Source organism: Vombatus ursinus, unplaced genomic scaffold, assembly GCF_900497805.2.
Source record: "Vombatus ursinus unplaced genomic scaffold, bare-nosed wombat genome assembly UNPS02014794.1, whole genome shotgun sequence".
Taxonomy (NCBI): Eukaryota; Metazoa; Chordata; class Mammalia; order Diprotodontia; family Vombatidae; genus Vombatus; species Vombatus ursinus.
The window spans coordinates 2,873,037-2,889,675 of NW_020954572.1; the positions used below are offsets into that span (position 1 = coordinate 2,873,037).

The 16,639-nt window shown below is 42.1% G+C and overlaps 1 protein-coding gene across 1 annotated transcript in view; it reads right to left on the bottom strand.

Annotated features, from left to right (window-relative positions):
* The window catches only part of RIN3 (Ras and Rab interactor 3), a 159,267-nt gene that overhangs the window by 64,951 nt on the left and 77,677 nt on the right, over nucleotides 1-16,639 (bottom strand). The window contains exon 4 of the mRNA XM_027870033.1: nucleotides 712-784. Within this exon, the coding sequence (XP_027725834.1) occupies nucleotides 712-784 (73 nt within the window). The remainder of the gene's footprint in view (nucleotides 1-711; nucleotides 785-16,639) is intronic.

The following is a 16,639-nucleotide window of genomic DNA, read 5'->3' on the forward strand; positions in this document are numbered from 1 at the left end:
AAATCCCAGTTTTACTACACTTTTATCTAGAGAAACATACTGAAAGATGGGGAAGCATGAAGGACCCCAGATCTTGATTTAAAAGAGACCACAGGGGCAGCTAGGTGGCACAATGGATAGAGCATTGACCCTGAAGTCAGGAGGACCTGAGTTCAAATCCGACCTTAGACCAAACACTTGACACTTACTAGCTGTGTGACCCTGGGCAAGTCACTTAACCCCAATTGCCTTAAAAAAAAATTAAAAAAAAAAGAGACCACAGGTATCATCTAGTCCAATCCTCTTATTTTACAGATGAGGAAACTGAGGTGCAAAAGGTCAAGTGACTTGTCCGAGGTCACACAGGTAGTAAGCATCCAAGACAGTGTTTGAACCAATGCCTCATGATTCCAGGGCCAGTACTCTTTCCACTCACTATACCCGAGTCTGCTATGGATAGCCTCAATTCTATTACCTTCCTTAGTGATAGCTCTGATGGCCTAGTTTTGTCAGTGATTAGAAGATTAATTACTCATTTTGCAGGACAGTACATGTATAATCTATATCAAACTGCTTGCCTTCTCAAGGAAGGGGGAGGGAAAGGAGGGAGGGAGAGAATTTGAAACTCAAAATTAAAAAAAAGAATGTTAATTTTTGTTTACATTTAAATGAGAAAAAAAAAGATTAATTACCTCTACGGACAAAAGGGAGGGGTGGCTGAGTTCCACTTACCTACTGACACAGTAGAAAGCTATCAGTTTGAAGATATCTTCAAATACAAGAACAGATCCTTCCAGGTACAGGACTGAGGAGAGACAGAAAAAGCTTTTCAGTAAATGCTTTCCTTTAGTGATAAGAGATGGGGGGAAGAGGGGACACAGGGTATAAGGGTAAGGTATAAGGAAACAATAATGCTTCATTTCTCCACTGAAGTCCTTTTCTGATGCCTCCACTGGTGGTATGTAGGGGACCCTGGTTCTTGAAGGCTTTTCCAGTAGATTTCATTACACTGTGAGCTCTTTTGAGAGTAGGGATTGTCTTTTGTCTTTCTTTGTGTCCCCAACAGTGGCACATTAATAAATGTGTTTTGACTGACTGAGTACAGGCCTTGTACCATCCTATTAAATTAGAAAGGACTGTGGCATTATAGATTTAGAGCTGGGAGAGATCTTAAATGTCATCTAATCTAATCAATCAATAACATTTATTAAATGCCTACAATGTGCTGGGGGCAGCCAGGAGTTGCAAGGGATAGAGCAACAGCTCTGGAGTCAGGAAGATGTGCCTTCAAATCCGGCCTCAAATAATAGTTGCGTGACCTTGGGCAAGTCATTTAACCCTGTTTGTCTCAGTTTCCTCATCTGTAAAATGAACTGGAGAAGGAAATGGCAAACCACTCCAGCATCTTTGCCAAGAAAACCCCAAATGGGGTCACAAAGAGTCAGACACAACTGAAACAACTGAACACCACCACCACCACCACATGCTAGTGCATAGAGCTGGGGATAGAAAAAAAAAAAGGTGAGGGGGGAAGGGCAGTCCCCGCCCTCAAGGAGTTCACAATCTAATGGGGGAGACAACAAGCACATACATACAAAACAAATTATATACAGGATAAATAGGAAATAATTAACAGAAGGAAGGCACTGGAGTTAGGAGCAATGGAGGAGGCTTCTTATAGAAAGCAGCATTTTAGCTGGGACTTAAAGGAAGCCAGGGAGCCAGTAGTTGGATTGGAGGAAGGACAGCATCCCAGGCATGGGGGACAGCAAGAGAGAATATCCAGAGCCGAGAGGGATGGAGCGTTTTTTTCGTGCAAGAACCAGGAGTCCAGTGTCACTGCATCGAAGAGTACGTGTTAGGCAGTAAGGTGTAAGAAGACCGGAAAGGCAGAAAAGGGCTGGGTAACAGAGCATTTTCTATTTGATCCTGGAGGCAATCGGGCCTCGCTGTTGTTTACTGAGTAGGGAGTGAAAGAGGGCATGAATGGATCCGTGCTTTAGGAAAATCACTTTAGTGGCTGAACGAGGATGGATTGGAGAGAGAAGAAACTTCAGCCACTCTCCTCATTTTATTATTGCTGTCCAATCATTTCAGTCAGTTTCCTCATCTGTAATATGAGGATAATACCAGCTACGTCACAAGGCTGTTGTTGAGAATCAAATGGAATAGCAGAAATAGTGCTTTTCAGATCTTAATGCACTATATAAATATTAGATTTTATTTTTATTAATCCTGAATTTGAGAGTTCCCAAGTTCTAGTGTTGACTTCCTCAATTGTATTCTCCTTGAAGGAAGAAGGCCACCAATGTGGTCTCTTGGTGAAACTGTTGGAGTAGTAGAACCATATGACGGGAGGCTGGGAGATGTGGACTTTGCCAACCCTCCCACACACATCTGGGAGTTGCTTGGACAGTGTTAAGTGGAAGATGAATGGGAATTAAGCCTTCCTCCCTCTTCTAAAACATGCCTTTGCCTTTTGAAGGAATCTAATAAGTCTAATGGGCTATGCGAGTGCTTTATGTTTCTGTATTTATGGGCCCCTTGGAGTCCTGTACTTTCTGCAGCAGTGGAAATAAAAGCTGTTTCATACTTGATACACATACTGTGCACCGAGTGCCTATGTGGGCATTAGCGACCCACACTTCATTTTAGAGATTTTTCTGGATGGACTCCTGATACAGGCAAAGAGCTAAAGAGAAGAAGTGGCCCTTTAGAGTAGATTTCCCCTCGGACCAATCCCAGCCCACAAGTTCCCAGAACTCTTGTGGAAGGGGCCCTGGGCCTTGGGTGACATCTTGTTAATAGGAAGGCTAATGCCTCATCAGGCATGGAAGTGACCTGGCATTCTCCAAAGCTATTTAGGCAGATCACAAACTTTGCTAAGTGCTCTCAAGATAGAAAGTTTTCAAGTATAGGTCTAGCAATGAACAACAATTTATTGTCTAAGGATCAGATTAGCAAAGAGTGGAGTCAGGCATATCTCTAGTTCTGACTTTTAGGTGCCTAATTTTTGTCACCATGACTGATTAAAAGAGTCGACTTATTTCATCATAATTTCAACCCTCAAAAATAGAGGAAGTGACTAGAGGAGCTTTTATTCAGGACCTGATTTTGACCATTTGGGAGGGACCAGCTGTTGATGTGGACATGTCAAGAATCATAGGAGTAAGGTTACTTCTTCGGTGTCAACTATCTCACGATAGAGAATGAGAGGCAAACTAGGCATGGTTTAATATGTACATTGGGTCTCAAGGGATTAGAGAAAGATTGGTAGGATACCCTGGCCTAATATTTTGCTGAGGAAGTTGGCCCAAGAAGGGGGAGGTGTTTTCAAGAATGAATTTCTGAAGATCCAAGCAAACTAATCTCACTTCTATTTTGACAGTATATCTAAATTGCAGGATCAGAAGAATGTGGCAAAGACAGCATATTTAGATTTCAGCAATGCATTTGACAAAATTTTTCATGCTTTGTGGATAATATGGGAAGATGATGATTACAGGACAGAAAGTTAAGTGGGTTCCAAACTGATTGAATGATTTGTACCAAAAGAATAGTTATTAATGGGCTAATAATGTCAACTTAGAGGGACATCTTTAATGTAGTATCCCAATTTTTGTCTTGGTGTTTTCCAACAGTTTTGTCAATGACTTCATCAATGCCAAAGAAGGAAAGCTCAAATCAACAAATGTATACATCTTCTTTGTGCCCGGCACTTCCCTAAGTGCTAGGGATTTAAAAAAAAAAAAGGTGAAAAACAGTCTTTGCTTTCAAGAAACTAACTCACAGTCTAATGAGTGAGACCATGCAAACAACTATGAACCAATAAGTTATAGACAGATAAAAGTGAAAGTCATTCCAGAGGGAAGGCACTAAGATTGAGGCCTGGGAAAGGCTTCTTGCAGAAGGTGAGACTGTAATTGAGACCTGAAGGAAGCCAAGCAATACAGGAGGTAGAGTTAAGGAGGGAGAGAATTTCAGGTATGGGAGCCAGCCAGTGAAAATGCCAGAATAGGGAGATGGAGTGTCAGTGTGAGATGAACATCATGGTAGCCAGTGTCATGGGATTGCAGAATACCTCCAGGGGAGTAAGGCAGTAAAGAGTATAGTTGATGTGAAGCTAGGAGGGATTGGTAGTACCTGGTCACTGAGTCAGGATCCAAAAAGATTGAGAAGTTACAACTATGGGTCAAATCTAATAAGATAAAACTTAATAGTGATCAATGGTAAGTTCTATATTTGGGTCCAAGAAATAAACTTCCTAAGGTGAAGGATGGTGAAGTTTGGGTAGAAAGTGGTTTATTGAAAAATATGCACTCTGATAAATAAAGCATGATGTCCGAAGGCTGATGGTAAAACACACCTCCCTAAATAGAGGTGGCATTACTTTTTAACAGGTGTGGAATGAATCATATATCCTCAGACATGGCTGAATGTTTACTTGTTTTAACTATATTCATGTGTTAGAAGGTAGGGTTCTATTGAGTATGAAGAGGTCATTAGGAAATAAGGGACAGAAAGGAAACCAAAAATAGCAGCAATAAAATATTTAAAAAGGAAAAAAGAGAACAGAAACTAAAATGCTCTGGGGGGTTTTAGTGTAAGCTCAGTATGAATCAATAGTCTAATATGGCAGCCAAAAAAAACTAATGTGGTTTTGGGCCACATTAAGAGTGCAATGGTGTCCAAAATGAGGAAGGTGATAGTTCTATCATGTTCTATCCCAGCCAGCTCTTGGATTGATTTCTGGACACCACATTTCAGGAAGGATATTGATGATCTGGAGAACAGTCAGAGGCAGGTGATCAGCATGCCGAGAGACCTCAAGACCATGCCATATAAGGAAATGAAGGAATTAAGGATGATTGGCCCAGAGAAGAAAAGATTAATAAGAGACACAATAGCTGCCTCCCAGTACGGGGAGGGCTCTCAGATGGAAGAATGTAGACTTAATTAGCCTGGCCCCAGGAAACTGAACAAGGAGCAGTGGGTAGAATTTGCAGGAAGACTGAGGTTTGAAGTAACAAAAAAAACTTCCTAATAGTTACAGCTGACTGAGAGTGGCATGGGATCTCAATCAATGAACAAATATTCATGAAGCATCTCCTACGGCACCAGTCACTATGCCAGGCTCTGGGGAGACAAATACAAAGAACGAAAAAATCCCCCCTTGTAAGGAAGTGGTGGCTTTCCCCTTGGTCTTCAGAGAGAGGCTGACCTCCTGTCTGTAACGTTGTGGAGGGATTCTTGGTCAGATATGTGTTGGACTTCATCAGTGGTTCTGAAAGTATTGTCCAGAGACCTCTGGGAGTTCCCAAAGACACTTTCAAAGGGTCTATGACTCAAAACTATTTTAATAATAATACTGAGATGTTTTAATTTCTAATGTGGTAAATATTGATAGATATAACTGCAGGGGGGGAAGGGGCTTCAATCATTTTTCAGAGTCCCAAAAACAAAAAATTAGAGAACTGCTGAACTAAACGGTTCCCTGGCTTGCAATCCTTATCTGTGAAGGACATACCCATGCTGATGAAATTACACATCCTTAAGGACTTGAACTAAGTGTTGCTAGCAAGGAGAAGGCAGTTGGAAGGAAGGGAGGTAGGTATCAGCTCCACACCACCAAGTTGTCCCTTTGTAGGGGGCAGAGGTTGAGAGCGGGAAAGGGGAGCAAATGTTTTAAAAAGAATTTGGCACAACGCCTGGCACTTAGTAGGCACTTAATAAATGCCTTTGACTTGAAACAGGGAGGATGGAGAGAATCATGGAGACTCACAGAAGAGATGGCATAGAGTTGGGAGATAAATGCAAATGTTGGCCAACCTTGGATCTAAGCTCTGCACATTTTGCTTTGCTGTATGCCTTCATTTTATTTTTGCTTTCTGCTTTATGGGAGCCTAATCCTTGACTGGCAAAAAGTTCCCGGTTGTGTGAGTTACTATCTTAAGGTGGGAATCTAAGGTGGGAAGGCTGAGTTGTTTCTCTTTTACCCAAGAAGGGTTAGGTAAAGTCAGTAGAAACCCTAGGTTTAGAAAGCACCTTTGGAGTGGGATCAGGGAAACCCCTGGAAAAAACTGTTGTAATTACTAGGCATGTTGAAGGAGTCCCAGCTAGGTATGGGTTCCCAGATACTTTCTGGGGTGGGGGTGAGGGTAGAGTGAGGCAGGGTTGGTCTTTTATAAAGGGTAATTGAATAGCGGTAGTCTTATTCTCTTCTGTCCTTTCCTAGCTAACTTTTCTCAAAAGAATCAGAATAATATTAATTAGTAGTAATAATAACTACATTTTTTGTGTTTGTGATGGGAGCATTGAAATTTTAACATTAAACCGTTATAAATATTTTTTGTACTGTTAGGTTGCTCTACAATTTTTCCATTTCATAATTCTTTTGAGATAAAGTCCTAGCAATGGAATCTCCGGATCAAAAGGTATGATCAGATTTGTGACTCATTGCATATTGCCACATTGATCTTTAAAAATTTCCTCTAGTCTATATAGATTATATATTCTACATTATAGAATCTCATCAATAATGAAATAGTGACTTTTTCCTTACAACCTCACCAATATGAAATTTTTATCATTCTTTGCTGTTTTTTGCTAATATATTATGCTAAATTTAGCTAATTTTAATTTATTTAAATCAAAAATTTAATTTATTAAGCACCTACTACATGCCAAGTACTAGAGATACAAGTACAAATATTGAAACTATCCTTACTTGTTAGGGGCTTCCCATGGGGGAGACAAGTAGCTATATAAATATATAGCACAAATATAAAGTGAATAAATACAAAGTAGTTAAATATTACTATTAGATAGTTCGGGAGGGAGGGCATTAATGGTTGGGATGATCAGGAAAGGCTTCATTCAGGAAGATGATACTTGAGCTATTTTTTGAAAAAAGTGAGGGATTCTATGAAGCAGAGATAAGGAGAGAGTGCATTCTAGGTATGAGGCACAACCAATGCAAAGGCATGGAGATGGGAGATGGAATGTGTTGTATGAGGAACAGAGAAAAGGACAATTTGACTGGATGGCAGAATTCAGAAGAAGGAAATGGGGGCAGCTAGGTGGCACAGTGGATAGAGCACCAGCCCTGAAGTCAGGAGGACCTGAGTTCAAATCCGGCCTCAGACCAAACACTTGACACTTACTAGCTGTGTGACCTTGGGCAAGTCACTTAACCCCAATTGCCTTAAAAAAAAGAGCAAAATACAACAACAAACAGAAGAGGGAAATGATGCCCGGTGAGGCTGTTCAGGGCCTCCAAAGCTAAACAGAGGAATCTATATTTTATCCCAGAGGTTATGCCTTTTTGGTCACTGTGGAACATTTTAAAAATGCTTTAAAAATAACTTTCACATTCAACATCTCATTTGATCTCCACAACATCTATGTAGATTAGACAGGGCTAGAAGCTGAACCCATTTTATAGAAACTGAGACCCAAAAAGATTAAGTGGCCAATGGTACATTACAAGCTTACTTTTTTTTGTGAGGCAGTTGGGGATAAGTGACTTGCCCAGGGTCACACAACTAGTGAGTGTCATGTGTCTGAGGCTGCATTTGAACTCAGGTCCTCTTGACTCCAGGGCCAGTGATCTACCCACTGTGTCACCTAGCTGCCCCACAAGCTAACTTCTTTTGTGTGTGTGTGTGTGTGGTTGTTTTTTTTGTTTGTTTGTTTTTTTAGGCAATTGGGGTTAAATGACTTGCCCAGGGTCACACAGCTAGTAAGTGTCAAGTGTTTGGTCTGAGGCTGCATTTGAACTCTGGTCTTCCTGACTTCAGGGCCGGTGCTCTTATCCACTGCGCCACCTAGCTGCCCCACAAGGAAACTTCTTAAAGAAACAGAAACAAGAATCTTTTAGCATTTTCTTGTTAGATTTATTTGACCTCACTTTCCTCATCTGTAAAATGAAGGCATAATTTCAGAGTCCTTGTGATAACCCTGCTATCCTACATCCTAATGGTAATGAAGAGCAATGGACTCAAAATGCAGACTACAAACACACACACACACACACACACACACACACACACACACATACACACAGCCAATGTGGGAATTTGTTCCGCTTAACTATACGTATTTGTTACAAGGGTTTTTATTTTTCATTTCCAATGGGGAAGGGAAGTGGGAGTGAGAGAAAATGTATTTTTGTTAATTGGAAAAAAAATAAAATTTTAGGGGCAGCTAGGTGGTGCAGTAGATAGAGCTCCAGCCTTGGCGTCAGGAAGACCTGAGTTCAAATCTGACCTCAGACACTTGACTCTTACTAGCTGTGTGACCCTGGGCAAGTCACTTAACCCTGATTGCCTCAGCAAAAATAAAATAAAATAAAATTTTAAATGAGAGGGTTGGACTTTTAAGAGTCATTTTAAATTCTCTCTTCTAATTTTAGTACTTTGTGTTCTAAAGCTCCCTTCCAGCTCTAACTTTCTCTGTTCTATGATTGTGACTGTTTTTCCTTTAAGAAGAATCATTTAAAAGAACCCATAGCTGAATCCACTGAGGTTGTTAAGGCTGAGAATCCTGGGGAAAGTTTGCAAATAACTGTGTAGGCAAAAAACATAAACAGTCAAGAAGAATTCTTGCAGCTGCCCCCAACCTGCCTGGGGCTATTAGAGCTGTCTGGATGCTTTCCTTATGCAAGTGACCCCTTTGGTGTGGTGTTAGTGAGATCTGGAGTCTGTGTGTGCTGGTGGCAGTGAGTGGCAGTGGGTGGCAGTGGTTATTTGAAATGATTGAAGTAGAACCCTGGGAAGTCCTCTGACTTGGCAAGGCAGGGGCCAAGGACATGAGAATGCCAGGTCAGTTAATGGCCTCTGTTACATTCTGGGGAGTGAATATAAGAAAGGAAGGGCCTTTAAATGTAGACCTTTGGAACTGTTTCTGTGCTCAGAATGTGAGAACAGAGAAAAGAGCTCTTAAGTGCATATTCAGTGGGTTCTAGGGCCAGGTTGAGAAAGATGGATGACCTCTGCCTATGGAGCTGACCCCAGAGGCCCTGGTTTGGGCATAGTGCTTATTTCTAAGAAGCAGCATCAGCATTTGAGAGATTGTGATGACAATGGAATCGATGTTACTGTCTGATTGGCACAGTTTGGAGCTTTAGTAGTCTCTGCTTGGGGAGAAGCCAGTGCACCCTGAGTCTGGCTATAAGCTCCCTGGATAGCATCAAGGGAAAAGTGCCTATGTATATATGGTCTAAGGGAGAAGTGTTGCTGAGTGTCTATACGCGTGGGCTCCAAATAACAGGACTGAACATCTACAATTCAAAGCATTCTCAAGTTAGAGGGCTCCCCTCTGCATTACCTCACCCTCTGGAGAAGGGAAGACGAGTAGGTTTATCGCTTAGCTCTGTTCCTATAGAGCACAGTACCACCAAGTCCCAAATCCAAAGGGGGCTCCCTAAGAGGCCCAGATAGGCACGAAGCTGGTGTCAGAAGGGTTTAGCAGCAGGTAGCCTGTGGGCATCCTAGCATGTGAACAAGGGAATAACATCAGAGAGTCTGGTAGTGGACCAGTAACAGAGGGACAAAGGAGCAGTTAGGTCTGGGGAAATTAGCATGTGGAAAGATGTTGCTGCCAGGCTAGAGGTAGGGGCCAGGACAACCAGTGAGTGTAAGAAATGACTAGTTCTTGAGGAGCTGAAAGTGCCAGGCAGGATACCAGAGTAGGCCCTTCAGCATGAAAAGCAAGGAAGTGGTCAACTTCTTGGAATTGAGATCCAACTAAGGAACTTAGAGCCCAGTTAACAGAAGCATGATATAAGGTCAAGTCCACACTATCAGCCAGAGTACCTGGACTAGTACCATTATATTTCCCTTGCCTAAATACCTGATTGGGGCAGATAGGTGGCACAGTGGATAGAACACTGGGCTTGGAACCAAGAAGACTCATGTCCCTGAATTCAAATCTGTCCTCAGACACTTAACTAGCTGTGTGACCTTGGGTAAGTCACTTAACCCAGTTTTCCTCTGTTTCCTCATCTGTAAAATGAGCTGGAGAAGGAAATGGCAAATCACTCCAGTACATTTGCCAAGAAAACCCCAAAAGGGTCAAATGACTGAACAACAACAAAAACACCCAATTAATCATCAAACTACATTTCTTCATACAAAACTCATTTTTTTGGGCATAGATTGGCTTATCACTTTTTTACTCGATTTTTCAGTGCCTCCTAATCCATGCCATCCTAAATCTCTACATTTACCTCTGTGAAGCTTTCCCTGATTCCCCACAATTAAGAATAACCCTTCCATTTGGACCTCACGTAGCAATTTGTTTTGTATCTTTCTAATACCTTGATAACATATTATTGATTATTATAGTTGTCTATATTTCTGTCCTATCCCTTGACTAGACTGAATTAGATTGTAAGTGCCTTGAATATAGAATAGAGTCTCATTGGGAGTTAGTATCTCCCAGCACTGAGCACAGTGCTTTGAAGAAATACTTGATAAAGGTTTATTGCATTGAGTTCAACCTCAAAGCCTAGGATGAGACTGACCCTATAGGTGTAGATTAAGTAGCGGTAGATGGAAGGACTATAGTAGAAGTAAGGCAGTAGGGAGTCAGGTTGACTATTATAACTGTCACTTTGTTTTCTGGTGATTTCACCGTGTAATTTCATTTCCCTAATTAGACTACAAACTCCTAGAGGGCAGGAAATATGCTTCACACTTCTCTGTATCTTCCACAGTGCCATTCTAAGAGGTCAGTCTCTAGGATTTCTTCATATAGTGTAACTTGTAGGTAAGGAATGGTGTTTAACTCGGCTCTGGAGAGAGTCATTAATTAGCAAGGAAAAAAATAACTAACATTGTGAGAGAGCTCACAACGGATTGCTCCATGAGGGATGAGTGACAGGAGTCTGGAGCAGGAGACCGGCTGGGAATCCCTCCGGGGCACTGCAGCATAAGTGGGTGCCGGGTCAGATCTTCCCGGTTTCACTGACTACTTAGCAACATGGGATCATAGATTTAGTACTGCAACGGCCCTTAGACATTGTCAAGTCCGGAACCTTCATTTTATATATGAGGAAACTGAGGCCCCGGGAGGTTTTTAGTGCCTTGCCAAGTGTCACACAGTCAATAAATGCTTGAGGCAGGATTTGAACTCAGGTCCTCCTGACTCGAAATCAAGCATTCTATTTCTGTCTCTCCACGTGACCTTGGGAAAGACATTCAGCGTCACACAGTACAATGGAAAGAAAACTGGTGCTAGCATCGGAACTAGGTTTAAATCCTACCTTTGCTGTGCTCTACCTGAGACCCTGGGCAAGTCATTTAACCCTGGGCCTCAGTTTCCTCAACTGTAAAATGAGGGAGTGTTCTCCTCCAGCTTCAACTCCTATGCATGATCTCATGATTTGGTTTTAACTTTCTGGTACAGTTGCAAAGAGTTGGAAATCACATATTCCACAGCAGTTATACAATCACCAGGCCCTGAGGAAGAACCACAAGGTAGGACAGACCACAGCTCCACCTAGTGACAATGTTTAATATGACTCAAATGCTTCTAAACACTATTCTAAAGCAGTGGGATTGTTACGAGAGGGAGAAAATGTTTCTCCAAATATCGCTGTGTCTGAGGCAGCTGTGTATGGCCGGCTAGGTAGAGCCATAGTGCACAGAGTGCTGGATCTGGAGTCAAGAAGACTCATCTTCCTGAGTTCAAATCTGGCCTCAGACACTTATTAGCTGTGTGGCCCTGGGCAAGTTCCTTAACTTCTATGTGCCTCAGTTTCATCATCCGTAAAAATGGGGATAATAATAGCGCCTACCTCCCAGGGTTGTTGTGAGGATCCAATGAGATAGTATTTGCAAAGTATTTTGAAAACCTTAAAGAACAATATAAATGTTAGCTATTATTAATATTCGGAGTCCCGAGCTATAACTAAGATTTTTCGTTCTTGAGGAAAATACTGGCACCCTCAGTTGAGGCTGGGGAAACACTGCTATGTGGTGAAGAGAGACAACACACCACCAGTGTTAAGCCCCTCATCCATAGGTTGTACACGGGATTGGGAGGGGGTTGGAACAGGTTCATTCCAGCCTGACATCAGGAAGTTGGGGTTTTTTAGGTAATTATTCTTGCTAATTAGGTGCTAAGCTCTGTTATTTCCAAAGAATTTCAAGTGTTGTCATTAATTTGGCACTATGAGGCAAAGTTCTGATAATTCTAATGGGCTGAGAGACGAGAATCACAGAATGTTAAGAGCCGGAAAAGACCGAGGGCCAAAGAATGTTCTGGCTGAAACTGCGCAGCCCGCTCATTTTATAGCGGAGGAAACTGAGGCCCAGAGACACCCGACCTGACTAAGGCCACTCAGTGAGTGGAAGGACCAGGGTTAGAATCTACAATTCAGGAGGAATTCTGCGGCGGCAAGAGCACCTTTTCATTCTTACATAAACTTGCAAACTGTGAGTCCCAGAAAACACCTGGAGAAGCGCAGAAGATAGTTCGAAGGAAAGCACAGATAAGAAGGACAGCTTTGGAACTGCCATGTTGAATTTGTCACATACTTTAAAAAACAACCACCTGAGCTGTATGTGATATTTGTTGTGGCTGTGGAGTCATTTCTGTCATGTCCAACCCTTCGTGACTCATTTAGAGTTTTCCTGGCAAAGATACTAGGGTGTCTTGTCATTTCCTTCTGCAGCTCATTTTGCAGAAGAGGAAACTGAGGCAAGGCAGGGTTAAGTGACTTGCCTAGGGTCACACAGCTAGTAAGTGTCTGAGGCCACATTTGAACTCAGGAAGATGAGTCTTCCTGACTCCGGGCATGGCACTCTGTGGAACCTTGCCACCTAGCTGCACTGTGTAATATTTGAGATGTTTCAATTAATTTTAGTTCAATCTTTAGGGTCCTGTGAATAGACCTTTATATTGTCTGTAAAAAACACTAGTTTCTTCATCGTCTGTGAGAATTCCTTCAATTTCTTTTTCTTATCTTATTGCCATAACACGTCAAGCACTACTCAAATCATAGAATAAAAGTGGTAATAATGAGCATCCTTGTTATGCCCCCTCCCCATTTTTGACACCACTATTACTATTAAAGTTTCCTCTCTTCCCTCCATAAAAGTCCTCCTTTGTAATAGTTAAATACAGTCAAGCAAAACAAATCCAAAGTTTGGGTAGGCCTAAAAATGCTGTGTTCCACATCTCTGTCAAGAGGTGGGAAGCTTATCCATCAAAGGTCTTCTGTAGTTGTTGTGGGCCATTAGATAGATCAGAGCACCTGAGTTTTGGGAGCTGTTTTCCTTTACATTATAGCCATTGTATAAATTACTCTCCTGCTTCTGCATCACTCTGCATCAATTTACATGTCTTCTCAGGTTCATCTGAATCCATTTTTTTTTCATCATTTCTTATAGCACAATAATGTTCCATTATACCGAAATACCATAATTTGTTCATGGATTCCCAAACTGATGGGTTATTATCCAGTTGTTTCAGTCCCATCTGACTCTCGTGATCCCATCTGGGGATTTTCTTGGTAAAGATACTGGAGTGGCCTGCCAATTCCTTCTCCAGCACATTTTACAGATGAGGAAACTGAGGCAAACAGAGTTAACTGATTTGTCCATGATCACACAGCTGGGAAACGTCTGAGGATTTCAACTCAGGTCTTCCTGACTCCAGGCCAAGCATCCTACTATACCGCCTAGCTGCCTTAAATTGATGGGTACCCTTGTAGTTTCTAAGTCTAGTCTGCTGCTATAATTTTTTTGTCATTTTTTTGCATTTGGGTCCATTTTTCTTTAATCTCTTTGGAGTAGAAGCCTCATAGTAGTATTGCTGGGTAAAAAAAAAAAATTAATGACTGTTAAAATATGGTTTCAAATGACTTTCCAGGATGACTAGAAAATTTACAGCGCTATCAATAGTGCTTTAGTGTTCCTGTTCTCTCACACTGCTTCAGACAATTGTAATTTTCTTTTTTTTGTTATCTTGTTAAGGAAATTGAGGGAGTCGAGGGGATTAGGATAGCTAGTGGTTAATTGTGGGAACTGAGTGAATCACACTAACTCCAACCAATTGTGGAGCTAGCTCAGTTCCCTTTCTATTCAATTATGGGTCTAGTCCAAAATCTCTTTTGTGAGAAAATTTTATTCAATTGTGGGAATTGGGAGAAAACTTTATTGTATTGTTTGAATGTAGCACTGCTTGGCTGTGAATCCCGACCACCTCTACCCGATGCTTAGAGACCCTTAAATAAAGACCTTGGTCAGGGGTGGGGAGCCTCACACATGGCCCTCTAGATCCTCAAGTAGTCTGTGAAGTTTGGATTCAGTTAAAGGGCTGCACTTGAGGATCTCAAGGGCCACAGGTGAGGTTTCCCCACCCTGACCTAGGTTGTGCTGATCAGAAACCCAGTTAGATTCAAAGATTAATACAAGGAGTTTGCTCACAATTGTACATCTCAAGCAACTCTTACGTCTTATCTGAAAACTGGCCCCATACTTATCAATCAGTCGTTCCCACATTCCTTTGTTTATAGACACTTGAGGGGGAGTGGGACGCTTCCTTTTCTGCATCAGGGAACTGTACCTATTCATTCTTTCCCTTCCAACTTGGAAAGTCCCTAATCTTTCCTCCAGTTAGAAATCAGATTACCTTATGTTGTATTGTTTCTTTTTAATTCAGTGGTCTTATTTGATTATTTTTAATGTGTAAAAATCTGTCAAGGTCTAGGCCTAAGCTTAGGAGGTCTGGTCCCAGTTTGCTGGGCAACTGCCAGGCATTGCTTATAAACAGATATGCTTAGAAGATGGAATTTTTGTTTTCCTTGGTCATTTCATCTTTCATTTGCCCCAAGGGTCAATATTAAGGATGTGGAGTAGAATCAAAGAATTGTTTTAACTTGCATTTCTTTTTTCTTTTCTTTTTTTTTTTTCGAGGCAGTTGGGTGTAAGTGGCTTGCCCAGAGTCATACAGCTAGAGAGTGTTATGTGTCTGAGGCCGGATTCAAACTCAGGTTCTCCTGACTCCAGGGCCTGTTCTATCCACTGTGTCACCTAGCTGCCCTCCGCCCCCCCATTTCTTTTTTATCATTAAAAATTTGGAGAATTTCCTCTTCCTTTCTGAGTTTTATTGGTAATATACAAAAAAGGTGATGATTTTTGAGTTTGCTGAGGTTATTGTTTTAATTGATGTTAGTTGAGTATTTAGGGAACAGATTGCCCCCTCTGTCACCCCCATTCTCTCATTAATGTTCAGTCTCTCTCTGTCGACTGGCTCATTCCCTCCTGCCGGCAAATATGCCCCATCCTGAAAAACTCTCACTTGATTCTTTTTTTTTTTTTTCAGCCAAAGACAAGGTTTATTAGAACATCTGTCATATTGGCCAGACTCTTAAGGAGTCTAAACATTAGTGAGCTATTGGCTAGATTCTAAGAATCTGAGCATTTTAATATAGACAAGATAGAGCTTATATACAGAAAGACTGGGAGGGATCTAGGAGTGACCAAGTAGTTTGGGGTGAACAGGCCAAGGGACAAAGGAGTCTAGATAGGAGTAAGGGTAGGAAGTGGCTAGGGGTCATCTGGAGGTAATAGACAATGGAGGGCTAGGAAACAGAATTGGGAGATTGGGTTTAGTAGATAATGAAAGGCCAGTTGACAGGATTATAGCCTCAGGCGAACGCCAGAGATTTGGCTATGTGGGAAAGTCCAGGGTTTTTCCTTTTGGGGGTCCAGATCCCATCCTTATCATTCCTCCCTCAAACAAATGGGACCCAAATTCTTTAGGGGTAAGGGGCGAAGGTCTCAGCTTCTGAAACTGCTTCCTGCTGACAAGGGGCATAGAGCTATCTCTGCCTCAAAGGGGTCCCAAAGAGAAGGTTGTCTGGAACCGAGCAGGATGCATCCTGTGAACAATGCGGAGACATTGGCTGGTACTCACTGTTTGCTATCAACTGTAGGTGAATGACCTGTAGTACAAGTTCAGAGGCCAGCTTCTTTACCTTGAGTAGGATATGCTGAACCTGGGTGATGCTTCTGGGCAAAGGTTGCCCCAGGGCCCAAGGCCATTGCCAGTGGGGCCTACACTGTAGCTGCTGCCCCTCCCCCCTCCTTTCTCCAGGTGGGGGAGGGTGAAATCAAAAGTGATGGGGAAAGAGTGAAACTCTCTTCTCCTATGAGAGGGGTTAACAGATACCCTCTTGACTCAAGGGAATCGAGTGACCAGGTTGTACAGAGTTTTGAAACATTCCTTAATGATCACAAAACCTCCAGAATCTGCCAAGATATTTTTAGCTGTTCTAACTTTTCCCTGTAGCCTCCATGAAGGAGGATTCAGGGGTGTAGAGGGAAGGGAGTAAGTAAGCCTCAGGTAACCAAGAAGCAACTGTAGTTTTCCCCAATTCCCTAGCACCGAGAGAACTGATAGAATTAGGTATATGCTTCCAGATAGGGCATCTGTCCTTGTCCTCTATGCTGCAGAAGGTGTACCCGTGTCCATAGCCTTGAACGGACCCAGTGGATCAAGAGCCTGAGAACGTCAGGCTGAATTCGAGACAGCCTTGTAACTGTCTGCCAGAAAAGCACCTCCAAGCCTTGGTACTTGGAGAGCAACCCTAACTGCAAAGCAAGAAAGGGGTGGGGAGGCTTACATACCTTCCAGACTTGGCTGGAGA